The 26,465-nt window shown below is 47.8% G+C and overlaps 1 protein-coding gene across 1 annotated transcript; it reads right to left on the reverse strand.

The window, feature by feature from the left end:
* HGD (homogentisate 1,2-dioxygenase) lies at window positions 1–26,465 on the reverse strand. Its single transcript, XM_009867507.1, has 14 exons — window positions 26,451–26,465; window positions 20,791–20,862; window positions 18,087–18,175; window positions 16,221–16,326; window positions 11,106–11,165; window positions 10,531–10,622; window positions 10,256–10,290; window positions 8,981–9,060; window positions 8,752–8,851; window positions 6,321–6,445; window positions 5,617–5,721; window positions 4,306–4,432; window positions 804–985; window positions 1–189 (listed from the first exon to the last, which is right to left on the reverse strand). The coding sequence occupies exons 1-14, from the start codon at window positions 26,463–26,465 to the stop codon at window positions 58–60; spliced, it is 1,320 nt and encodes a 439-aa protein (XP_009865809.1). The 3' UTR covers window positions 1–57.

Genomic DNA, 26,465 nt, shown 5'->3' on the forward strand with positions numbered 1-26,465 from the left:
AGGTACGCTGGATTTCACTGCCTTTGCTCTTGTATTGCAAACAGCAAATACTTCTCTTTACTTGCACTTAGGATTGAAATGGCTTTTCAGAGGTTCCCAGCACTTGTAGTAGTTTTTATCAAGGCAGTTGGAGGTCTGGAGGCCCCATTTGGTGACGGCGAGACTCAGGGATGATTCGAACATGAAAGACTGTGGGAAGAAGGAGGGTAGGTTAGAGCAAGAGAGCAAGAGTTTAAATCCAGGGAAGGTGGCTCTGCTTTACCACAAACAGGGATTGTACGCATGGTCTAGCATTGCCAAGTTCTGCCTCCTGCCTGATCAACCCAGGGGAAGAGGGTTCTACTGAGCTGTGATAGGAATGCTGGTATTAACCAGGTGTCAGGAGTGACCTTGGACTCCCTGCACACCCAGGAAAGACAAGTTGTTCCAAAAGCTCTAGTTCAAGGTCTGTTGATGACGATTGTAGGGGGTGGAGAAAGGAGGACAGTCAGGAGTTTTGCTTCTTTGTACGTAAGCTAAGACAAAAATTGAATTAATCAGCATGAAAATTCCCAGCCTCCTGCTCAGGCAACAGTTTATGTGGGCAGATAATGAAAGCTGCTTAGCATTGCATGTCTCCAGGGCTGCTCCTGGTGATGATGGTAGGGGAAGTGAATGCTGTACCAGTCTCGTCCAAGTAAGATTCTATGATTCTAAGTACTTTTCCCACTTGCTAGGAAGAAGCTAGGCTATACTTCGAGAGTGGCACAGCCACAGTACGCTGTGCCACATTCAAAATGTTACTGGCTCCTTCGGCTCCTTACCATGGTCCCTTCTGCAACCCTCTCAGGCTCCAGCTTGGCTTTGCTCGCCTTCTCGAAACAGTCAGCATCTGGCCCGTGAGGAGTCATCATGCTGTGCAAGCTTCCCCCTCCAGGCTGGAAGCCTTCCTCCTTTGCTTCGTAGTGGCCTTTGATGAGCCCCATGAACTCACTCATGCAGTTCCCTGCAGGAGACATAGAGAAGAGGTACCACATGGTGTGAATGGGAGGCATCACAGCTGGGCTGTGAGCTCCTTGAAACCCACCAGCTAAGCTGGACCAGGCACTGGGTGGAGGTTCTTAAGCAGGGTATCACACGAGAAGAAGACATCAGGGATCTTGCAATGCTGTATGGGTTTTATTCTACTCTTAAATTATGTGGATGCAGAAACAGAGCTCCCTAGTGAAGATGCATTGATGTTGGTAGACCTGTGCTTTTCCTACCACCTTGAGCTGTGTAAGTACTACATCTGCATATGGCCAGCATGGCATAACCTGATATTTACAAGACCTAGAGATCTTAAAGCATTGGAAAGAAAGTTCAGTGTAATCATTCCTGTGGCACTGAGGCACCAAATGCCTGCCTGGTAGTCTGGTGAGAGAGCCTGGTCGGCTGTCCCAGGCTGTAAGCTTGAAATAGTTTTTTTTCTATACTATTCTACCACCTCCAGTCCAGCCAGGCACTTCAGTACCTTATGCTTTTGGTTCAAGCATTATCTACCTTTTCTGCAAGAGCCACTGTGCACCCAAAGACAAGCAGCTGAATTCTGTCCTTCTGCAAGGAAGAATACTTTAAGTAGAGCCTCTGAAACCAATGGAATAATATACCACAAACTTAGGTAAGAATGGCTGTACCTCATAATTCAGTACTTACTGAATTATGCTCCCTGTAAAGGAAGTGCTATAACAGCTGCCATCCCAAGCTTTCAGTTTTAGAAGGCCTGATGTGACTAAACAATATGGCAACGTTCTGCTTAGTAGCCAGTTTTCACAAAACCAGGACACACTTTTATTATATATTGACCTTTTAACAACTAGCTTGGTATTCATTAAATACAGCCTAAGGTCTAAAATATTTAACAACAAAACTAATTTAGCTCAAAGCAGAGTTGGCCTACATACGTATACAAACTCTCACTAGTTTTCATCCCGAGTTGTCAGTATCTCATGTAACACCGGGTTGTTACAGGCTTTTCATTGAACTCACTCATGTACCGCACTTGGTGCACTCAGACTGCTACGTAGACACTAAGAGCTGGATTGCCAACACCTCTGCAATGAGGCTTGTAGTGTTGCTTAAGAAGAATGGGCAGGTGAGTAGGAAACCAGGCTGGGACTTAAGAGATGAGCTCAGTTCATTTTCTTATTTGTTCACATAATCCCCAACAGCTTAGGTGTGCCTCCATTCCCTATCAGCAAAATAGCATTGTCCTCTCCAAGCAGGATGTTGTGAAGTTAAAATCCCTTAGTGGCCATTAGATACTAGGTTTGAACAGAATGATAATCACACAAGTGCTTTCCAAGGCACAGGTGCAATATCTGCTGTAAAAGCTGCATTAGACGCAGCAAGTTCGTGTTGTTCGACACAACGTCTCTGTGGAAAGTTATCACAGCTCTGCTGATGCGCAGCAACTTAATTGTGGTAAACTGGCAACATGTCTCACCTCTTAGGGTCTAATAAAATTGACTTGGCACTAGCCCAGCCCATCAGGAGACATGTCACACTCATGACTGTGAATAAAAGCAGAATGACAGGGCAGGACTTTGCCTGTGGGTTTTATTCAGATGGTGGCACAGCTGCCTACTGTGCTTGCAAGTGCCACTAATTCTGCCAGTCTAAGTAGCAGGAGTTGGCTATTAAATTGTGCTTAGGAAGTGTGCAGAAAGCCTCTCAGCACTTCAGAGTGACCATAGTGTGACCTAGATAGATTCTGAGATGGGGCCTTTTAGCTGTCTAGAGCACGGGTGAGGGATGAGCAAGCCTTCTCCTCAGTCTCACACAGCATGTTGCTTTATCCCGACCCTGGAAAGGCAGCCCCATGTGGAGAACTGGATTTCTAGCATCCATTCAATGCAACATATGGCCATGCACTACCAAGATAAACCCAAAAAACTGCCAAAAACCCACTGGCTCTGGTGATGGCAACCCAATCCCCAAAACATCAACCAACTCTCTGCCTGAGAAGGAGTCCAGTTCTTTATCTTTGGCTTCTTAAAGGCCAGAGGTACCTCCATCACTGTGCAAGTGGTGAACAAGGGCTCAGGAGAGACAATTGGTTCTTTTGCTGTAAATCTGATCTCTCCCTATGATGGTCTTGGGCAGCTCTATATCCCTCTGGGCTATCATGCTATCTATCCCACCTATGACATCATACTTTCCTTTCTCCTGTTCTTTATGCACTCTAATGAGCTACTAAGTAATTCATGGCTGGAACATGCACTGGGCCACAGCAACCCCATGCAACACTACAGGCTTGGGGAAGTGTGGCTGGAAAGCTGTCTGGTAGAAAGGGACCTGGGGGTCCTAATAGACGAGTGTCTGAATACGAGCCAGCAGTGTGCCCAGGTGGCCAAGAAGGCCAACGGCATCTTGGCTTCTATTAGAAACAGTGTGACCAGCAGGAGTAGGGAGGTGATGGTCCCCCTGTATTCGGCACTGGTGAGGCCACATCTCGAGTATTGTGTCCAGTTTTGGGCACCTCAATACAAGAGAGATATCGAGGTGCTGGACCAAGTGCAGAGGAGGGCAACGAAGCTGGTGAAGGGCCTGGAGAATAAATCTTATAAAGAATGATTGAAGGAGCTGGCCCTGTTTAGTTTGGAGAAGAGGAGGCTGAGGGGAGACCTCATTACTCTCTACAACTACCTGAAAGGACATTGTAGAGAGGCTGGTGCTGGTCTCTTCTCACAGGTAATTAGCGATAGAACAAGAGGGAATGGCTTCAAACTGCAGTAGGGTGGATTTAGCCTGGACATTAGGAAAAATTTTTCACAGCAATAGTCATCAGCCATTGGAATGGGCTGCCCAGGGAAGTGGTTGAGTCACCATCCCTGGAGGTGTTTAAAGGTCATTTAGATGTGGTGTTGGGGATATGTTTAGGGGTGAGCTTTGTAGAGCAAGGTTAATGGTTGGACTCAATGATCCCAAGGGTTTTTTTCCAGCCTGAATGATTCTATGATTCTATGGATGAGAGGACAATTTCTGACGCATTTGTGCAATGCCAAGTTCAATATGCACCCGGTCTCAGTGGGTACAGACACATGAACCTATGCAGACACAACCTGCCCATCACCTCTGTGTTTTCCTGAGATGATCTAAATAGAGACATTTTTGGTTTTGTTTGTTTTCCAGGGAGAACTGACTGACTCTGAGAATCTAACTCTAGCTCTGCCAAGGACAACAAATCAGACTGCTTCTTCCCAGCGCATACTCCCAGATAAATGAAGGCTTGTTTCTTTTTCTGCTGTCCTGTACTCAAACACAACCAACAAAGAGCAGACGTACGGTGGTAGTAGGGTGGCCGGAAGGTGTTGTTAGCTACACCCCATCGTGGGGGGAATATGACAAAATCAGCCAGTGCCACTCCAGGGCGGGTTGACTTGGCTGTCAGGACAGTGAATATAGAAGGATCCTGAAAAAAAGCAAAATTAAAAGCATGAAACAGAGCATGTCTCAGAGCTGGTTACTTGGGCCATCCTACCAGTAAACCTGACTGATACAGCCTCTCCCTTGCCAAAACGGTTTTCACCACCTGCACCTGGTCCTACGGGTGAGATTAGTGACCTTGTGTGACAGCATCCAGCATCTTGATCCCATGCTGAACGTGGCAGGCAAGACTGGGTGATTCTTTCTTTTGGCAGCCTTAGAGAGCCTTCGCTGCCCCAGCAATGATGCCCTCAGAGCTTGGGGCACAGGTACAGGGGAGGGACAGCCCCGCAAGAAGGCGGGCTGAAATTCCAGAAGCAGTCTCCAGCACTCCTCCTACCACTAAACCATACACCCACCTAAGCTGCTTACCGAGGGCAGAAGTTCCTGACATTGAGCTTTACAGCCCTGTTAGTTTACAAACAGGGAAAGTAAAATGCAGAGAAAGTGTGCTTTGCTTCCAGGATTTTTGAAGTCTCTAGTCCAGTAAAGGGACTTTCTGGGCTTTGATCCCCAAACCACCCTTCTTCTGGCATTTACTTCTAGAGTTTAAACAATACTTTCTGTTGTTTGTCTCACTAGAAATGCTCCAGTCTCCTTGCACACCCACTTGCAGAAGCAGCACTGTGAGATGGCATCGCTGTGGGCACCTGTCCCACTGGGCTGATTTCCTTTTTGTAAGAGTTGCTCACATTAGTTTTGGCTTTAGTTATTTTCCATAAGATCTAGAAATTATTACAATGAAAGCTGCCAGCTCTTCAAACAAATTTCAGTGTTGGACTCAGATGAACCAGGAAAAGGAGTCTGTGCAATTACAAGAAATAAATCAAGGCAAGAATTCGAAGCTGAAGTCTTTTTGCTGAGTTGTGTGGTCTGTGTTGGCTTCAGTATTTAGCTCTCCTCCAGGGCACAGAAATCCTGTGCTAAGCTCCATAAACCTGTTTAAGAAGCTGATCAACCTCCAGTTATGTCTTCATACCACAAAGGAAGTTGTCTTTTTTTCACGAGAGCTTGGTATAGGCCCAAGGAAAGCAGCACAAGAGATTTCACAACATTTGTTAGAGTACGACTTATTTTTTAACAGGGGCTGAGGGCCTGAAGCTGAGGGTGGGTTTGGATGATACAGTATCCACAAAGCATTAGTTTGCCTTGCCCAGCTCCAGAACTTACCGCATGGTCAAAAGCAACAGCGTTAATAACCATGAATTTTTCCAGGTGGTATTTGTACGGCGTGTAGTTCCCATGCCAGGCTACAACATTGAAGGGAGAGAAATCCTAGCAAAAGCAAAGACACAGAGGGTTACCATACACAACCTTCCAACTTGCCACACATATGCAGGGTGCTGCTCTTTCCAAAGTCAAAAATGGGTTCGTTGATGGTGAGAGATACACCATCAGCCTGGAGCAGGAAACCCTTTGGGCATAGCCTGACATTGGGAGGACATGGTTTTCCTCAGCATTTTCACTTGATGAGCCTCAGCTCTCCTTCCGCATTCTGGTCTCTAAGGGCTTTCGAGTGCTCAGGCAGTGCTTGAGCAAGGCTGGCTGCAACACTGGTAAAGGAAACCTTGGCTCTTCACAGCCGCCTCAGCTCCTCTTTTCTACTCCATCTCTATAAACCTATGGAAACAGTGATGCTAAGACTTTCATTGAGTCTCTGGGCAACCAAGTGTTCACAAACACTTTTTTTCCCCAGACTGTGAAAGATGAATGCAGAGAAGTTAAATGACCTAACAAGGCAAGGGCTCAGTCCCACTCCACTCAACCCACCAGGCCCTCCAAGACTATGTGGGCACTACTGAACTGCACGTGCCAAGCCACACACTGGCAGTCGCCGGGCTTCTGTGTTACCTGTTCTCCTGGGGCACCCTCACCTGCTGGGCCGCAAACAGCTTGCCCTGGTACTTGCTGATCACTGTGTAGCCCCCTGGCACTTGGCGGTCCTCGTACCATGCAACAGGCACTAAGAAGTCTCGTGGGTTGGCCAGGCCATTGGCTCCTGTGGAAGAAAGAGAGATGCCAGAGCTCTTCGGGCAAGTTGCAAGCAACATGAGAGGCAGGCGCAGTTTCTTGGTTTCGTGGGTACCCTTCTGCATTCTGAATGACCTTAATACTTTTTGGCCCACCATAAAAACTGAAATAGTCACGTAGTTCATGTGCCGCTATGAGTAGTTAATTGTGATACATGCTAGCATTTAAGTCCATGCTCCCCTTATGTGACTAAGACAGGTTTCCCTCATTTCCCTTCTGAACAAGATCAGTACATTATCCTCAATTAAAGGAATGTAATACCCGGAATTAAGCAAAAAACGGAGGGTAAATTGCTCTCTGTTCCTGGACATCCTGCTGGTTGGACACTTAGCCATGAAGAAGTTATGAGGCATGTCACGAAGGGGCCAAATACATTTCTGAATGCTTGCAAAAAGAGTAACAAAATAAGGGCTGATGATACCTACAGACTCTGGGCATGCTGAAGGGCTGGTTAGCATGAGGAGTTTGTTTTCAAAGTGCAAAGCACCATACAGGTGCTGCTGCATTCTTCTTTTTATTAGTATTACTGTTACAAAGTGTTTTTGAATTTCTCGCATAAAAATGCGGAAGTTACTACCTGCTGCTAAGGCTTAACAGTCAGTTCTTTTCTCCAGCTGTCATTTCGCAAGTGAAAAGTGAAGTTAGAATAAAGTAAGACTGAAATACAAAAAATCTGGGTCTCTGAGGGGAAGGCAGGTAGGTGGTGAGAAGAGGAGCTCTTATAATTACCACCTCCTGAAAAGGTTTACAGGCAAGTGAACTCACTTTGTTCTCTCCAGAAGGTAAACCTTATAATAGATTCCTGCCTTCTGGAGACCAAAAACACTGCACTCCAAACCCGGTCCAACAGCACCTGAAAAACTAGCTAATGAGGAAACTTGTTACAAACAGGCTGGTGCAACAATATCAATAATCAAGTGGAGCAGTTGCAGAGCACAAGAAGTGGGTGAAGGTGGCTAACTTCAGGTGGCTGAAAGGAAAGCCGCTGAAAAATCACTGTAGGCTCTATATGGAAAGAGATTTGCAGCGCACATCACACAGGAGAGGTGCTTGAGCAGGATCTCATTAAATGTCTGGAGGCTGGGATGGTTCTTCGCTGCAGGAATGATTGGTTTCAGTTTCGCTACAGCTATGAAATGGTTGTAAAGTTCATCCGAATGCCAATTGTCAATGCCAAGCTTGTTACTGATTGATAATACCTAGTCAGTTTACTTCAAGCATGGCCAGTCTTTTATACTGAGAGCTATAAAATAAGCCCAGTCTAGTGGGGAAAAATACCCCAACCTAACCTAAAATGAAAACCAACCAACTCCAAAACATTGGTCTGAAAGTTGAAAATTATTGGTACTGGTTTTGTAGTTAATTTAGCTGTTACGAGGGAAGTTTCACTTCCTTTCCCTGAGACAATCTTAGTAGCAGTAACCAGGAGGTGTTTCCTTCAGCAAGAAAAGTTTGGAGGCAAGTACTCCAGGGACAAGGAAGGTGAAGTCACCTGAGCTGAGTGCCTCCAGAAAGCTGGCTGGGAAATCACAGCAAGGATGTCAAGGCTTCAGATGCCATGCACCCACGCATGTCATCAGACCAGCTGGCAGAGGGGATCTGTGATTTATGAGAGCTAGACCTCTACACAGTGAAAGCAGATCAGCCCTGGCAGCACGAGACAGAGATGCAAATGTGTTGCTGATCAGAGTCCTGTGCTGCTCATTTTATTGATTTCTGATTCTCCAAAGGGAGCAGCTTCTGACACTAGGGTGGTCTCGTTTCTAGAGCTCTAAGGCACCTCTGTTAACAGAAGTGGGGTGAAAATCCTACTTGATTAAATCTAAAATGAGGTTTCAAGAATACCTGTTTCCTCTGAAATCTGCCTTCCAATTTACTGGGTAAATTCCCTCACATCACTCCAGTTTATGCGGTGTCTGTAAGTAAGAGGCATCAGTGATTATGGCCTTTTGAGTTTCTTTTAATAGAAACAGGCTCAGAGCCAGTAGACTCCCAGAACTCCCAGACCAGAAGGGAAGAGAGAAAGTAGAAAAGAGAATGGGAGAGAAATAGTCCCTTCAGTCTCAGGGTAAAATTGGGAAGACTGAGCTGTCACTTTCTGGGGGGATTATGCCCAATCTGCTAGAGAATAACAATCCTGGGATGGGAAGTGTCTTTGGGAACAAGCATGTGCACAGGAGGATATATTACATAGGATATAAAAGGATGGATTTGGGCTTGCAATTCACGCCTGTCACTGTGAAATTCACTGTGGGTCTGATGGGAGATTGTTACCGATGGGTCCCAGGTCAGGCAGCTCAAAGTGTGCTCCGTACACCTCCAGGATGTAGCCTCTGGTCTCTCCAAACACATCCACACTGAAACGCATTCCTTGCTGGAAAATAAAGGAAGATACTAGGATCCTCCCAGGACTTTGCTGACAAACTACTAACAGCTGAATGCAGGAGCTGGCTTGCTCCAATGCTGGGCTCTGAGCCACAGGCAAGGTACAGTGAGGTCTTACCTGGATAACACAGATTTCATTGGGCTCCACTAACATCTTCCCAAACTCAGTTGTGATGAGCAATTTCCCTTGCTGGGGCACTGTGGAAACAAAATGCAGGCAGAGGAGCTGAAACAATGTGGTGATTGCCACCTTCCCTGCCCCCCAAGAACACCCAGGCTCCAAGGAAGAGTAGTGGGCCCTTTCTGACCCCACTTCACAGAGGGACCAAGCTCCCTCTCCGATGCAGAACCTTGCAGCAGAAATGCACACACTGGAGGGAGAGTTTGCAGACCAGCCCCATGGACTCCATGTCACAGAAGCTACCTGCATGAGGTCAGGCCACACTTCACCTTGTGATGCATTGATATAAGGTTTGTGTTGCAGTCCAGATAAATGGAACTTGACATTTTTGGGACCATACCTGCCTCCCTCATAGTTTCCATGTAAAATGGTGCATGTACCTACACTTGTCCTGATTGTGGCAGTATGAGATATTTGGGAATAACCGATTCTCCTTGCTTCCTGAGAGAGGAAGCAATGCTTCACTAACATCCGCATTATTTTCTGTGGCCGTCCTGGCACAGGAGAGCTCACATTTTGTTTTGAAAAGCTAGCAGATTTACAAAACCCTCCCTGGCACTTTTACTTCACAGTAGCGAGAGAGGTGAGCGAGAATAATTTAACAGCTATTTGGTGGGAGAAATGTTTCTGTTCATGACCTGAAGGCATACCTGTCCCTCGGTCAAGAAAGATACAAGCAAATATCAGACTTCTGATACCTCTCAAAATATTTTTCGGCATGTATGCACTTTATGTGCCAACCTCAACGTTCTTTGTGGCGATCTGGTTGCCTGAGGCTGGTGGGGCACGCGAGCTAAGCTGCTGTGCCAAGTACTCTTGGATTGCAACAATGAAAACCTCTAGCTGTAAGATGGTCAAAAGTTCTGAAGTCTATATTTTCCACAAAACCTCCAGCTCTGTTACGCCTAATATCAGACTGAGGAACACTGGGAAATGATTCCTGAGCACTACATGAAGGAAGCTGGGTCACTGCTGAAAACCAGCACTGAGGTCTGGCACAGATACGCACTTTCTGAGCTGCACAGGAGCAGAGCCCATCCAACAACCTGGCTGGAGCCAGGTCACCAAATTTGGATAGCATGAGGGTGAAGCCAACCCCTTCCTCCAAATCTTGGCTGCAGGGCCCAAGGATCTGGAAGAACAAGGAATCAGGCAGGTGGCAACCCAGGTGGACCCTCATGGGGGAAAGAAGAAGCCAAAACATCAACTCACCAATCAGGAAGTCACCATCTGAATTATAAAGGCATCTAAAGAAAAAGGAGAACAGGAAGGTCAAGGTGCTGTAACTCCCAGGCACTTTCACACAGCATAATAATGGAGCAAAACCTGATTCACAAACACCTGCTGTGGACACCGTGGCCTGTGCACACAAGGACATAGAGACAACAATGCTGGGAACAGCTGGTCTCACGCACAGCGGCAACAGACGTCCATGGGCAGGCAGCCAGCCTGGGGCAACCCAAGCCTCCCGCGTAGAAGTCACTGACCTGTCGAGCATGGAGGTGTTGCAGACGTAAATATGGATAGCGATGCCGTTGCGTCCTCTGAGATCACCGGCACCACACAAGGTGTGCAGTCCCTGCGGGCAAACCCAAAGCATCGCGAGTGAGTGGCAGGCAGCAGGGCAGGGACCAGTCCCCTTTCGTCCCCCCATCCTATCCCCTTGATGGTGCTCACCCCCTCTCTCCCCTTCCCTTCCCAATACAAGTCTTTCCATGTGTGGCTTTTTGCCAGATGAGTTGGCTTTCCTTTAATACATTAAAAGTTTCTAAAACATCCATGTAAGCTGGTGTTTTCCAGGCCAGGGACTGAGGAGAACTGAGGGTTGGGGTTTTTTGGGGGTTTTTTTGTGGTTTTTTTTTTAAGAGTTCCTAGAAAGGCAATCAACAAAATCAAATCCACTGTCAGCTGGTTGAAAACTGGGATCCTCTCCCCTCCCACAAATACTCAGCAAGCCCAGTGGCTCAAAGCCACTGCTATTAGCCCAATGTTAGCACTCCATTCCCCACCGAAGTGGAAGAGAGCTTGAGGATGACCGGATACCCTGGTGGCCCCGACTTACACTCACAAAGTCCAGCTTTTTCTGAGGGGCTTTTGGGATCTCAAAAGGTTTCCATCGTAGCTGGATTGCGACAAAAAAAACACAAGGTTATAATGCAAATGGTTGCATTTCAAAACAAAGCAGATCCCCATGTCCCCCTGCTTCCCTGCCCTCTGTTAGCTGAGATAACTTTCTCTTTCCTCTTTGCCTTGCTTAATTTGGTTTACAGGTTTCTTTTGATTTATGAAGCTTTTTTTCTTTTTTAGTCATAATTTTGTGAAATAATTGGCAAGCCTCCATAGCACTAAGGTTAAAAAAAGTCGTGTTTAGAAAGCTGTCTCTTCCTCTATTACCAACAACAGTGCTGAGAGCAAAGAAATTCAGATGAGCCAGCTTTCCTCAGCCAAATTGTGACGGTCCTATGCTTTGCTCTGCACTGGATGATTCACTCCCTTCGTGACCCGAGCATAACACTCCTATTTGCTCCACCTCATTTTCCCCACATCTGAAGAAGAAATATCTCTACCTGCATGAGTGGGAGCTGTGAGCAGCACTAATTACTTCTTGCAAAGCCTGTTGAAATCCTCAGGCACAAGGTGACAAAGGAGTCCAAAGTATTTATTACTGCAAATATCACATTAGGAGACTTTGCAGCTCTTGGGAATGAGGTGCTGCAGCTGAAAGCCCCTCACTGCAGGGAGTTCAGAGCAGACCAACTGAGATGCCCAAAATTAGGAGGATGTTGACACAAGCAGCTGCCAGATATATCCACTGCATCGATACGCTTGATGCCAGATGAAAATGCCTGTGACTCTAGGCATCCATGAGAACATATTCTTGCTTTTAGCTACCTGACCAGGTGGTTCTTGCTATATTTTTAGGCTGGTGCCCTGAGAAAACACAGTTTATGGGACTCTGTGCCTGCCACTTCCAAAAATTCTGAGTGATGTGAAATTTCATCTAAATTTAAAAAGGATAAAAAGATACTAAATTCACCCAGGCCTCATGGAAGTTTTCCAAACCCAAATCAAAATGTGGGTGCCCAAGTGACTTGTCAGGCTCTCCTGGAGAGGCAGCCTTGAGAGGAAACAGGCAGCTGCACCCAGTGAGTGCATCTGCCCGTAGAGCTAAGCGAAGCAGGAGCTCATCGCTAATTACTCAGCTGCACCCCAAGCCTGGCCCTGCAGCTTGGCCCACTCCCTTCTGCTCTCTGAAGCCACCTGCTTCCCAAGGGTATCCCGCCATCACAGCCTTGGAGCAGCCCTGGGTCGCCTGAGCTGGATCCATCTGTTTGCCGTCAGGCAGCGGGACCTTTACATCCCTGGGAGATCAGGGTGGCTCCATGCTGGTGCCTGCTAAGGGTCACGCTGCTGGGGTGCCAGGTGTAGGGGAAGAGGCTGAGGGAGAAGCTGTGAATTCTGGATGGAGATACCAAACCCACCTGCCAGCAGATCAGATGTCACTAAGATAGTGCTGAATCTCAGGTTCTGCTTTTTGGACTTCTTTAAAGCATATTTTCCTTTGTTTTCCAAGACAGAACACGAACGACAGCCAATAGTCAGAAGGTGCTCCTGAGTCTGCTGCCACCTCAAGCAGTGGGACGTTCCCCAGCTCTCATTCATTTCATGGCAGATGTGAAGTACAGCGGTGACATCTCAGTGTGAACTATTACTCTACCACTTATTTTAAGCCTTCAGAGTTGGGAATTGGGACCCAGTTGACAGAAAACATTGAGAAATACTGACGTAGAGGACATGTGGAGGGACAAAGAGAGAAGACCCTGAAGACTGAAGGAGAGACAGAGAGAGGGAGGGAGAATAGGCAGAAAAGGAGAAATAAATGTCATGTATAAAGATATGGAAAGCAAATTTTCTCAATGAAGAATATGGAAAATGACAGTAAGTCTAGAGATGAAGTAATAAGCATAGTGCACTTCTTGCATAAGAGCCTCATTCTCATTTTCGTCCCTGTGGACACCTCCACAGTTGTCATTCCCATGGCACAAGGAGGGCAGGAAAATAGTTTGTTATCCAACTGAAAATGGTGTCTGGCCCCTCTCCTCTGAAATGCTTGCAAATTGCAAAGCCACTGCCCAGCTGTGTGTGCCATTCATCTGGTGCGTCTCTACTGCATTTGGGTTTCACCGATCCAAGAAGAGAAGAACAAGCACCTTGAGCCAGAAGAGAAGTCCAAGACAACCAGTGAGCCACAGTTCGTGTTCTGTCTTGGAAAACAAAGGAAAATATGCTTTAAAGAAGTCCAAAAAGCAGAACCTGAGATTCAGCACTATCTTAGTGACATCTGATCTGCTGGCAGGTGAGTTTGGTATCTCCATCCAGATAAAGAAAGTTTTAGAAAGTTTTTAGTGTTGTTTCCCTGCTGTGCTATCCATGAGCCTCCTGAGATATGGCACTGCTGTGCTTACTATTATTTTATAGGTTTTATCTCCCCAAGGTTTGTCCAATCACTTTTGGAATCAACTTGTATCCTCTGGCAAAAAGTGTGTAGTGGGTTTGCCTGGTTGGATTTTGGTGGCAGGGGGGCTGTACGGGTGGCTTCTGCAAGAAGCTGCTAGAAATTTCTCCTGTCTGATAGAGCCAATGCCAGCCAGCTCCAAAGACAGACCCGCTGCTGGCAAATCCCAAGTCTATCAGTAATGATAGGATAGGAATGCCTCTGTGAAAACTTATTTAAGAAATGGGGAAAAAAAGAACTTCGCCACACAACTGGTGGAGAGACACAGGAGTGAGAATATGTGGAGACACCAAGGTCAGTGAAGAAGCGGGGGAAGGATGTGCTCCAGAAGAGCACAGAATCCCCCGGGTCTTGGTGAAGACTACGGTGAAGCGGGCTGTCTCACTGCAGCCCATGGAGGTGACCGGGTGTAGATGTCCACCTGTGGCCCATGGAGGACCCCACGCTGGAGCAGGTGGATGCCTGAAGGGGGCTGTAGTCCCGTGGGAAGCCCACGCCGGAGCAGGTTGCTGCCAGAGCCTTTAGCCCATGGTGAGAGAGAAGCCCACACTGGAGCAGGTTGGCTGGTGGGACTTTTGTGACACCATGGGAGACTCGTGCTGGAGCAGTTTCCCCCTGAAGGACTGTGGAGAGTCCCCACGGAGAGACTCACGTTGGGGCAGTTTGTCAAGAACTGTCTCTCATGAGAGGATTCATGTTGGAGAAAGCACATAAATATCGTCTCAAGTGAAAGGGACCCCACAAAGGCCCAGGGGAAGAGTGAAGAGTCCTCCCTTGGAGGAGGAAGGATTGGTGGAGACAACATCAGAAGAACTGACTGCAACTCCCATTCCCTGTCCCCCTGCGCCAGTCGAGGTGAGGAGGTGGACAAATTGGGACTAATGTTAAGCCCAGGAAGAAGGGAGGGGTTCAAGAAGGTGTTATTTTTTTTTAAGATCTAGTTTTATTTCTCTCTACTCTTCTCTGATTTGTTCTTTAATAAATTTAACTAATTTCCCTGAAATCGAGTCTGTTTTGCCTGAGACAGTAGATGTGGGTGGTCTCCCTGTCCTTATCTCAAACTATGGGCCCTTTTGATATATTTTCTTCCCCTGTCTAGCAGAGAAGGGGGGAGTGATAGAATAGCTCTGTGGGTACCTGGCCACGAGCCAGGGTCAAACAACTACAAAGTTCCACGGTTTATGCATTTTTTATTATTATTATTTTTTAATGTGACATTTGTTATTGGTATTTGGTTTCTCCCTGACTCTCAATCATAGCTTCGCTTGGTCATCTCTGTTCCAGGCTGGAGAACTTTCTTCTGTTTCAGCATTTCTTGCATGGACACAACTCATATTTTTTCATCACCTTTGCCCCCTTTTCTGTTTTGTTCCCTGTACCTTTTATAACTCTGTCTTTGGGCAACATTAAAGGATTTTTTTTTCCATTGACTACAGTGTGCTTTACATAAGATGCCATCCTTTTAGATGGATGATGATTGGGAAAGCTCCGTAACTGAGCTGTGAGAAATGCAAAGCACCGAAGGGAAGAGATGGTCTTGTCCAGCAAACTGAACCTAGTCCCTGCCTTTGCTTCAGAGATGATAAGGAAAGCAGGAAGATGACTCCCAATTACTGCTAGGAAATAACCCCTCTGAGTTTGGTGATTACCATTGAAAGCAGTGAGAGAGAGAGAGTGGGCAGGAGCTTTGTTGCTGCTCCCTTAGGTAAATGGCTTAAGATGCTTGAGAGCTGGACATCTTGGAATTACCATAATCATAAATAACCACAGTAATGGTAGATGTGGGCTGTGAAAGGGCATCGGGGATGGATAAGGTGGTAACAGAAGTCATTGGAGCTTCATCTGGGAATGAGCACTGAGGGCATGTACAAGCCTGTGACCACTCCTTGGTCAGTGGCTGGAAAACATATTCCAACTGTACTGGGAAAGTACTCAGACAAATGCTGAGGCTGCCAGAGGGCTGGAAATTAGCTAGTGATGGTGCATCAAAGGGCAAAACCTGAGAGGAGTAAAAACTGATAACCATGAGACGATGTTGAGAGGAGAACAGCGGGAGGAGAAAGTCGGATTAGCAAAGCCAAATGTTCTGGGGCTGGCAGGGAGGAAATCATGATTAAAGATGATGGCAAGACTGTAACAGAGGAAGACAAATGCTATGTCTCTGGCTGACTCTCCAGAACGAAGCTTGATTTCCCATGAGGGCTGCAAAGAAACGGGCTGGCAGCCAGCAGCCTCTCCGAAAGCACAGGGAAGGAAGGAGGGGATGGATAGCAGAGACCTGCTGCAGCTGCTCTGCCTGATGGCCTGGGGCACGGTGAAGAGGAAGAGAGAGCAGCCTGAGAGGTGGCCAAAAGCAGCTCCCAAGGGAGATGTCAAATAGCACACATCTAACCCTGTGACACCACGGCTGTGTGGGGAAGGAGCACAAGCATCCACTGAGGTGGGGAGCAACAAGCATCACTTTGAGGGCTGTGATTCCTTGGAGGACCCATAGGTGAGGAACAACAGGCAGTTGTCTGGACACATCTCCTCTGCTGGCCAGAACCTTAGCTCCCTTAGGCTCTCCTCAGACCTCTTACAGCTCAGCACCTTTGCACCCCAGCTTAGCTTAATATTTGTCTGTTGTGCTGGCAGGACCTGGGCTCTTTCCAGCACAGTTACCTGGTTGGGGTCAGGTTCAACTTCATCCCAGTTGTGCGTCAAGTGGCCCTCCTCGAGAGGTTTGAAGGGTTTGTGACAGACTGAAGGTAGGATCCGATACAGCCAGCTACAGAGAAGGAACAGACCTGGATTAGACTGAGGAAGAGGTTAAACCCTCTGCATAGCTGCTGGCTGATTGAGCTCCGAAAGGCATGAATAACGTTTTACGGTGGTGGCAAGCAGACCAAAAAGTGTATTAAATATGAAACACCAGCTCACAGCTAGAGAATTCCAGAGAAATGGCCTTTTATTATAGGCTCTAAAATATAAATATATGCTGTTATATATAGGTAAATGTCTATATGTGTCTTTACACATAATTATGTGTGTTTACATTCACACATGCACACATATATGCATATAAAAATAAAGTTACGTCTTGATAGAAAAAATCAAGATGCTCACAGATCTGTGGATGAAATACAGCAGTCTCTGAGGTGGAAAAAAGCCTATTTAAACACAGCTACAAAGCAGCACAGACAAGACAGGGACAAGCATGGTATCTAACTGAAAGCACAGTGGAGTTTTCAGGAGACAGAATGTCACAGCCAGCATCTGAATTTGGATGGGTTACTGAGAGCAGCATCCTATGCCTGGCCGACCATACCCATGTGACCACCAGCAAGCCAATGCAGTGAGGACCAGGGTTTTATGTGGGATCATAGAATCATAGAATGCATTGGGCTGACACTTCCCACTGCTCTAGGAGGTCCCCCATGCCTTCGTCACTGCCTGGAACCATCACTCCCCTCCCTTACTGCCTGCTGTGTCTATGGCTGGAGGCCCCGCCAGCACACCATGCACAAGCTCAGCCAAGCCCAAAGCCAGGCTTTTAATCAGGCAGGAGAGCAGAGGTAATCAGGAAAGCCTGACCTAGTCAGGGCTACCAGTGCCTTTGATGTGTTAACAGCAGTGTTTGCAGTTTGGGTGGATGGGAGAGGGGAGGAGAGAGCTCTCCCTTGAGAGCTGGAAAATTTCCATCAAGGACATCTTCATGCAGCAAACAATGATTCATCCCTTTCCCACACACACCGCGAGCTGGCACCAGCCTGGAGAGCAGAGTTCTGCTAGGCAGCTCAGATGATGCATTTGCCTTTCATTTGAACGAACAACAGAAGGGACAGAAAAGCCATGTGGGAGAAGGAAATTGAGAAACCCATCTTCTGCAGTCTGGTCATGGCCAGAGCACAGTGACCAGGGCAGAGCTGCAGGACATTTGCTGCTGGTTGGAACAATCTGTCCCCCGCACTACTGGGAACACAGGGTAGTAAGCAGTGTGCTGGGGGCCTGGCACTGGTCTGAGCCCCTGGCCAGCTCCCAAACAGGTACAGCCTGAGCTAGCACCTCACTGGCCCCAGCGAGCATGCAGGAGCATCCCTTAGAAGGAGTAAAGAGTTGTATTCAGAGGCTTTGTTTTGGCACTGTCCATCAAGTGCTTACCAGTGCCAGTCGCAGAAGTGACATTTTCATGATAACATCAAGGCTGAGATCTTGAGGCTGATTCACACAGCACATACAACGCACTCAGGACCATCTGGCCCCTGCAAACATCCCCTCGCCTTCCTTCTCTTGCTCAGAAGATCACTTTCCTTCTCATTCCGACATTCTCGTTCCCAGCATTTTTGTAACCCACTTGCCCCACCAAAGTCTGTCCTCTTCCTCTCTCATGGTTTTCTGCCCTTGCCCCTCTCCCAGTGCACAGTGGAGGTTTTCCACCCACTTGGGCTCACAGGAAGCGCTGGTAACACAGAGGCAGCTTTTCCATTCCTTCCTAATTCTCACCCCAAGCAGCCCATATAACCCACCCGCAGCTGGGGGTCACGGTACCTTCGCTTGTTTGTGGGCCGGGGACAGGTGAAGGCAGAGCCCGAGAGCTGTTCAGCGTACAGGCCATATGGACAGACTTGTGGGTTATTCTGAATGGGAGGAGAAGAAAAATAAGAAGTGAGAAGCAGCAGTACATGATTTAGCTCTGAAGGCATTGTCAGAGCACTGAGGCAGGCACCCAGCATCTCGATGCCGTGGGATGGACTACACTACTGAGTCTGTGCATCAGACCAAATAGCTGTATTTTCTTACTCCTGTGAGGCTGAGCGCCCCATGGGCACCAGCCAGACCCCAAACCCCATTCCAACCTGCAAGAGCCCACACAAGTGTCCCAAGGAGTTGGCACAACCGTTGAGGCAACACGCCTGCTGTTAGAGCAAGCTGCAAGGAGCAGAGCTTGGTAGGGTCAGCAACGAGGGCATCAGGGAAAAGCTTACAGACTGCAAAGCAGACCGTTATTATTCCCAAATCTTTTAAAGACTGAATGTTCAGAGGGGTTGCCCCAGAGCATCACGTCTGTCTGGCTTTCCAGACATCTGCTCTATTATAGCATCTCCCCCTTTGCTTCCTCCCTGCCGTGTACTAACCTTCCCCTCCTCCTCCCTCCCACCCTCTGCCCACAGGAGGGGTGCCCAGAACAGGCATTTCAGTAATGTGATGCTTCCTCCTCCCAGTGCTGTTTGCTCCCCAAGAGTGGGAATGTCCTGTGCGAGAGTCTTTGCTTTTCTGCAGGGCTTCTGCACGGTGACGATCCTCCTCTGGAGTACAAAGAGGGCTCTTTGCCCTTTGTGGAGCCATGGGTACAACTAGCACAGGTTTAGCAGCCTTTGTGAGATCATAACTGAAGGACAGATTCCTCCGTTTTCAGAGAACAAAAACTAAACATTTTGATCTAAGTAGGGCAGCATCTATTTGTTTGAAACCAGCAAGAAAAGAAGGCATCCAAGAACTGCAGGAAATACCCCGGTGGGACAGTCATACACCATTTGCTTTCCTGTCTCCCTCCTGCAAGGTCTAGTTTAGCATCCTGCCATCCCCCTGCGGCTGAGCGGATCAGCCATCCATACGGTACCAGACACTGCCCTGACAGGTGGGCAGAAAGACAAAGTAAAACTCTCATAACACAAGTAGCTTCCAGCCCTCAAACTCAGTCTTGTCGGTATGGGTATGCAGTGAAGCAGAGGGATCAATAGCCCTTGTCATTTTTATCTTAGCCAGCACTGCTGCAGATGCCAGTCTCATAAATACTGCAGAGGAGAAAGGATCCACCCCTGGGACTGCAATTTTTTTTTGGTCTAACTAGTTTTCAGATTTTTCTATTAACTCTTTCGACATTGTGTCCAAACTCCAAACTCTGTCCAGATGAGAGTACCTCAGCCAGGAGCTGGGTGGGTCCTCCTCTGGAAAGTGGAGCTGCTCTGGGAAATCAGGAGAAGCACATTCACCACTGCTCACTGCCTGTTCAGACCAGCACCCACCTCTATTGATCTCCCAGTTTTAAGGTGTCTCTTCCTTAAGCTTTTTCTCCACCCATCTTCTACAGAGTGTCACAAAATGAAGACACCATGCCAGCTGAGCGTCGGTCTGATCCAGCACAGCAGTTTTTCTCATGGGCACACCGCAGGCTGCAATGCAGACCTGAGGGACATATATAAGCCTCTAATGTGTCCTTGTGATGTGTTTAACTACCCACACTGGCATTCAACATGTGAAACATCAGAACTAGGGAGATCCAGAAAACTCAGGAAAAGTGAAGGATGAAGCTGCCTGTATGACCTTAATTTTGCTGACCTCTTTGCAGAGGGGATGAAGAGCAGCACCAAGGGATGTCATTGACTGAGCACAAAATGCTGCCATCTAAGTCCAAGGGATTACAGGACATCCAAGGGAAGGCACAGTCAGCCTCAAAATGTGTGTTGGTGTAAAGGAAACCAGTGCAAAGGAGATGAGAACTTTAATTCTTCGGGATTATTTTCTTGCCTCTGCAGACCAAGTGGCTAGCATCACCTGAGTCACAATTCCTTTCTTTAAAACAGAACAGCCCAACATAATTTATTTTCATCAAACCTGTCCAGAAATTGCTTACTTTTAAACATGAAACTCTTGTTTTTTCACCACAGGCATTCATGTTTCCTCCCTATGAAGGAGCTACTCTCCTGCCAAAGGCGTATAAGCCAGCTTCACGGAGCTCAGTTCCTACAGAAATTCTGAAAGCTGCCTCTCCTGTGTGTGTGTGTGTGTCTGTGTGTCTGTGTGTCTGTGTGTGTCTCTGTGTGTGTGTCTGTCTGTGTGTCTGTGTGTCTGTGTGTCTGTGTGTCTGTGTGTCTCTGCCAAGCTTCAAGCTTCTGCTTTGATTTATTCCAGAGCCAATGGCTTCCTTCTTGGTGTGGCTGAGCCACTTGTATTGCAGACTCCTTTTGGAAAAAAAACCCTGCTGTTGAGCAGAGGTAATTTAGACAAGCCTTAACGCCCAAGGTGAAACCTTGGAGCTCACAAGTAGCTTAAAAACAGAGCATGTGACTGGAAACCTTTAATTCTGATTTTGCCAGCATCTTATAACTTAATTCCTGCATAAAGAAGGTTCCTGGAAACTTTTGTTGTGGCAGAGAGAAAGGAAACGCTTTAAGATGAAAAGAAACCCAGGGAACAGATATTCACTCTATTCCATGTCATTTTGATAAAGCACTTAAAAAAACATCAGTACCTGTCCCTCTGGTAAAGCTCCTGGACAGCGTGGATCCTCGGAAACATATTCATTTCCAAATCCCGACATGTACTGTGAAACAAACCACACGGCTCATCAGCATTTTGAAAACACAAGCAAAGCCTCTCCAAACAACCCATCCATCGCTTCCCCATGTGTTTTTCCAGGCTCTTTGCATGCATTAAGACTTTCTCAAGTGATTTGTTTGTGTATCACCACAGACCATTTTCACAGCTCCTGGGTTTGCTTCATTAGCTAATCACATGGTGGACTGGGAAGCATTTTTTGCTCTTCTGCAGAATCTGCAGGTCTATTTTCATCACATTCTGCACCACAAAGGCACTTGAGAAATAAGCCAAATATCACATGTACAGTCAGACTCAAGAACAACGGAGTGGTGTCTAGGACAAAATGTGCACCAATACTATGGAGGGTTGCTAGCACCATCCAAGTTAAATCTGACTTCACTTGAAAAGTGCATATTACAAAATCTGCAGACTGCTTTGCAAATCTTTGCACTGAGTCCTCAGATGCTCAGTGATTGAAATCAAGATCTGTTTAGTTTTCAGCTTTTGCGATACATCCTCATGACCGTCAAGAAAGAGGTCAGGACATAGTTGGGATGAGGGAGGAAGAGAAACTCAGCTGGGACTTGAACTATGTCTCGTGATTTGCCCTAAAAAGTATTGCTGAGTTGGGAGTGAACTGTCCACCACAGTAGTAAGTAAGAATTAATCCATACCAGGTGATAATCTGCTTTTCTAGGATATACCCAAGAGACCTATGGGTGAAACAGACCTGCATGCCCTCCCGTGCTTGCCCTGCCTACAGATGCTGTGGTGTGAGCATGACCAAAAGCCACAGGACCCTGGAAGATGAGACTCCCAGTGTTGTGGCACTGGGAAAAGCCCCACGGTACACCTGAGACACACAAGGGAAGCAGGTATTGACAGAGACCTTAGCTTTGCAGTGACAGAAATGTAAATACAGTCCCTTCAGATCCTATACAAAGGCGTGAAGCAACTCTGTTGAACTCCATGTGAACGCAGAGGTGCTTTGGGAGCAATCAGTGGCTCAGCTCTGGGGCCTGAGGAGAGAATTAAATATTAATGCTCCCTTCTGTCAACGGTAAAAGTAGCCTGGCTGCTCGTCTGCCTTCACAGAGCAGTGCTGGGGTCGCAAAGCCCGAGAGGCCCAACGCTCGGCCGACACGTGCATGCTTGTCACGACGGGTTGGCTGCAGCTTTGCAATGCTGCTGCACCCCAATAGCCTTGGGGCTCCATTGCTGAGAAACCCCAGCAAGCAGCGGTCACTCAGCCCTAGAAGGCAGAGGTCTGACATGAAGCTGGAGTGACAAATTCCCTATACCTGGTTTATATTATTATTGTGCCTGCGTTATTTCCCCTGGGGGTTCTCAGCCTTCTGCAATTTGCAGCCTCCCTAGAAATTCCCTGATATAGCAGACGCTCAGAGAGCAAATCCGAAACCTCCCAGGAAACCGTGTGCTTTCCTCCGGCACCTTTCAGCAACCTGTAAGGTAAGTCCATTCCCAGGGGGTGCCAGGCTGGCTGGAAGCCCTGCTTAGCCTGAACCTGAAAAAATCTTGGTTTCTATTGTTTCAGGGAAGATGTTTCTCTCCTTCTTACAAACCTTACAAATGAATGCACATTGCCCGGACTCTACTCTCCAATGGGTTCTGCAAGAAGCATATTGATATGCAAAGCAGCAGGTTACCTAAGGAGCCTTGGCAAATGTATTGTAGAGAAGGGTGGGGGGTTTTTTATTCTTTTCCCCCTCTTTTAAACGGAAATGCAGCAATATCTGATGGAACTGCAGCAGTTCCAGAATTAACTGAGACCTCTGCACTGCATCCTCCTCTACCAGCAACATAGATGTGGCTGGAGTGTTTGCCTGCGGGGCAGGCTTGATGATCAGGAGAGGAAAGGAGAAAGAGGAGGAGGATCAGGAAGAGGGGAGCAGGTTTATTTTCTGGAGGCATAATCAGCAAGGCTCGGCAGGCTCTGCTATTAGCAAAGCAAGGAGAGGGTTAATGCAACGTGCAGGCTGCTTTGCTGAGCATCACCTGCAAAATGCTGTACTAAGCTAGGGGACAGCTAGGAGGGGATAATTTGTGGCTCTTCATAAACAGCGTATACTTACCCCCTGGCAGTCCTCTGCCACAGTCCTGTGGTGAGGGGGAAGGAGGCACAGAGGTTTTGCTGTGATAAATCCATCCACTGTCCTTCAGGCTAAAAAGCTGGTGACCTACCCAACTAGCTTGATCATCCATACCTCCAAAAGCCTCTTTGTTTCTGCTTGCTGGGCCAGGGGAAGGAAGGAAAATCAGCTCTGCAGCAAGCACCTCACGCTGGAGGCTGCTCCATGCCTAGGTTGGTGTTTCATGGCACCTCACCAGCCCTGACCAGGCAGCTGGCTCCCGAGTGCAGCAATGCAGGGACAGGGCTGGATGGAAAGCTGCTGCCTTCCTCAGCTGCAGAGTTGCTGGTCATCACCCAGCAAGGCAGGAGACTGGGTGGTCTGGGGCAGGGCGGCTGAGTTGGGGAAGAGGTGGTGTTTGAGTGAGGGTAGCCTCTCCCCACTGCCCTGAGAGCGAGGGCGAGGGGAGAAGCTGCTGCATCATTGTTTGGTCAACTCAGTTCTCCCTCGCCAAGGGAAAAAAAAAAAGAATTAATCCTCAGGTAACTGCATTGAGGGCTGAAAATAAGACATTGGCAGGACTGCAGCCACAGGAGCAGAGACATCATCCTGCCAATGATTCATCACCCTGAGTGTGGCTCCATGTTTTTGTCTGGATGTTCAGTGTGGCTTTTCTCATTCACTCATTTTATTTCATCTTTCCCTGTGACAGACCCCAGAGAGGCTTCTCTCCTCTCCATGCCCTTAGGAATCAGTGTCAAATACTACTTGGGCTGCTAAAAATAGCTGCATGACACCAACTCCTGTGTGGGTTGGAGGTGTCAAGCTCCAGGGCGCTGGAGCACCATGTGGAGACCATGCCGATGCAGGTCAGTCGGGAGCAGCAGCGCAAGGGGCCAGGCACATCCCAGACCTTCTCTCTGCTTACCCTCTGAGCCCGCTTCCCACCTCTCAGTTTGCATTCCACAGGGTGGCCTTGGGCCAGGAAAAATAACCCCCTTCTGCCTGCCCAGCACCCTCACCAGAGCATTCTTCTCCATGGCACAGCAATGGGTTTTTAGTCCAAAGCAAGTTCCCTCCAGGTCCCTGTCTGGCCTCCATGGTTCCCAGGCCAGGGAGTAACTCCAGGCCAGGTAGGTCAATGGGATCTATTTAGGTAACTGAGGTGGTGGTTTCTCTGTAAAACGAAAAGTTCTCTGTGGTCCTTTGTTTTTGCTCCTGCTTTTAATTACTGTTGTTATTATTTCCTTCGAGATCTTGTAGCTTTTTATGCAAACAGGATCTTAGGAATTCATCTGACTCCACTCTGCTTTTTGTTTTGTCATTTTTCAATAAAATGGGAGAGATAAAAGCCCAGCACAGCATAAAAAATTCAGCAAAGCTCATTGATTGGTATAACTGGGATGCAAAGCAGAGATCTCACAAAGGGTGTTGTGCTCTGACCTATAAACCATAACCTTTTGTTTATCAGATTAGACAGCAGGCATGGTAAAAACTCATTTGAAGTCTAAACACACAGACTGCAAAATAATTAAGAACCTTCTTCAAATGCTGCATAATACATCTCTCTACCAGCTCCTGCCGCAGGACACAGGAAAACAGCATTCATCTCTAGACAAAATGGCACTTTGTATCAGCTTGGTCCAGTCAACACTGAAGGGTTTAACATAAACTCACAGAAACAGCGGCAGGAGAACTTGGGGCAATGAGCAGAGTAGGTGTTTCACCTTTTGCATGGGGCTCCACAGCCTCGTTGCAGGGTAAAACCAAAGCATCCAAATCTGAGCTCTGCCTTGGTGCTGGCCCAGTGCTGCAGGGCCAATGTCCCCAGCAGAAGCTGCCATCTCCTTGACGTCAGTGGGGGTTGACATCTCACCAACCCTCTGCTCCAAAAGTGCTGTGGATGGTCCAAGGCCAGACCCTTCCTGGGAGGACCTATCCAGCTCCAGCGTGGAACAAGGCACTTGGTGGAGGAGGGAAGAGAGGGATGAGTGCCAGGATTATCAGAGAAGAAGGGTGAAGCAACAGTTTTGGAGAAAAAATGACAAGAGAAGGCGGGGTGGGGAGAAGTGATGACAGAATATTGTTGTATACGGCATCTTGCAGAGGAGGTGCTGGCAGAGCAGCCTGCTCCCGTGGCCAGCTCTAGGCAGACCCATGCTCAACCTACAGCCACAGTCACACTGGCCAACAACGTGTTAGGGCCCGCTAGGTATGAGTTGAAGATGAACACGGAAGATGCCGTCACAACCATGACAGAAACCAGTTGGCTATTCATCCAGGGTGGCACGGAGGCAAGGCTGTTCCACTCTTGAAAGAGGGTGCTGAGATATGGAGAGTGTCAGGGACAGGCAAGGAAGAAGAATGAAGAAGTTTTACTGTATGAGGAGACAGGTATCTTCAGAGATGAGTAAGATGACCTGTAAGATGACTTTGTAAGATAATGAACATCGCAGAAGGTCGTGAGGGAACACATACACATATACGATCAGGCATTGGGATGCACTGCTCAGGGCAGTGGTGGAGTCACTGTCCCTGGAGGTGTTTAAGGAGAGGCTGGATGTGGCACTTAGTGCGGTGGTCTAGCCATGGCGATGCTGTTGAGTCATAGGCTGGACTTGATGATCTCAGGAGTCTTTTCCAGCCTCAACAATTCTGTGATTCTGTGATATATCTCTCAGGCATATCCAGAATTAGGAAAAAGCTTAGTAAAGATGATAGCCCCGAAGCCTGGGGAGAGACATGATGGTCCTGCACAAGCTCTTGAGACCCACCATGGTCCTGGGGAGAGACCTTGCTGCTCCTGCCTGCTGCAGCATTACTCATGCACCCCAATGGCACCAGGGCAGCCACCCTTCACCAGCAACGGTGAGGTACTGAAGAGGTTCACAGTCTTGAGTCTTGTGTTTCTACGTATGAGTGACAATCCACCACATCCCACCTTTCTCCTAAAACTCCTCCATGCTCTGGCAAACAGGGGCAGGAAAAGCTCCCACCGGCTGCCCCTCTGGCGTGGAGAGAGGAGAGCGTGGCTGGAGGCCGCTATGCTGGTGTGCCCTGCCAGGGGTACTGAGAAAGTGCACCAGAATTGAGCCACTGCTCGCCTGGGCTGCCAGAGAAGATGGTGGCCAGGGTTGCAACATCTGGGCAGATGTTGCCAGACAGATTTCATAGGCTGAGAAGGGAACAGCCCCCTGGCAGCTGGAGTGGGAGGAAAGGTGCAGGTGGAAGGTGAGGAAAGGACAAATTCTGTTATGAAGATGCCCTGCACTGGGACAGCCAGATCAAGAATTATTTCCAAAGAAGGAGAAGAGAGAAGTAAAGGCCTGTTTCTAGATGAAACACAGCAAAACCCTTTATCCCAAGACAGAGCTTTAAAAACACACCTTGAAACATAAAAAAGGGGTACATTGAAATGAAACAGATGCCCCCCAAAATGGTATCAGCAGAGAAGGGGCATCCACAGCCAGCAGTGATGGGTTATGGGTGCCTGACCCCTTACCTGCAAGCTTGTCAT

The sequence above is a fragment of the Apaloderma vittatum genome, unplaced genomic scaffold (genome assembly GCF_000703405.1).
Source record: "Apaloderma vittatum isolate BGI_N311 unplaced genomic scaffold, ASM70340v1 scaffold11994, whole genome shotgun sequence".
NCBI lineage: Eukaryota > Metazoa > Chordata > Aves > Trogoniformes > Trogonidae > Apaloderma > Apaloderma vittatum.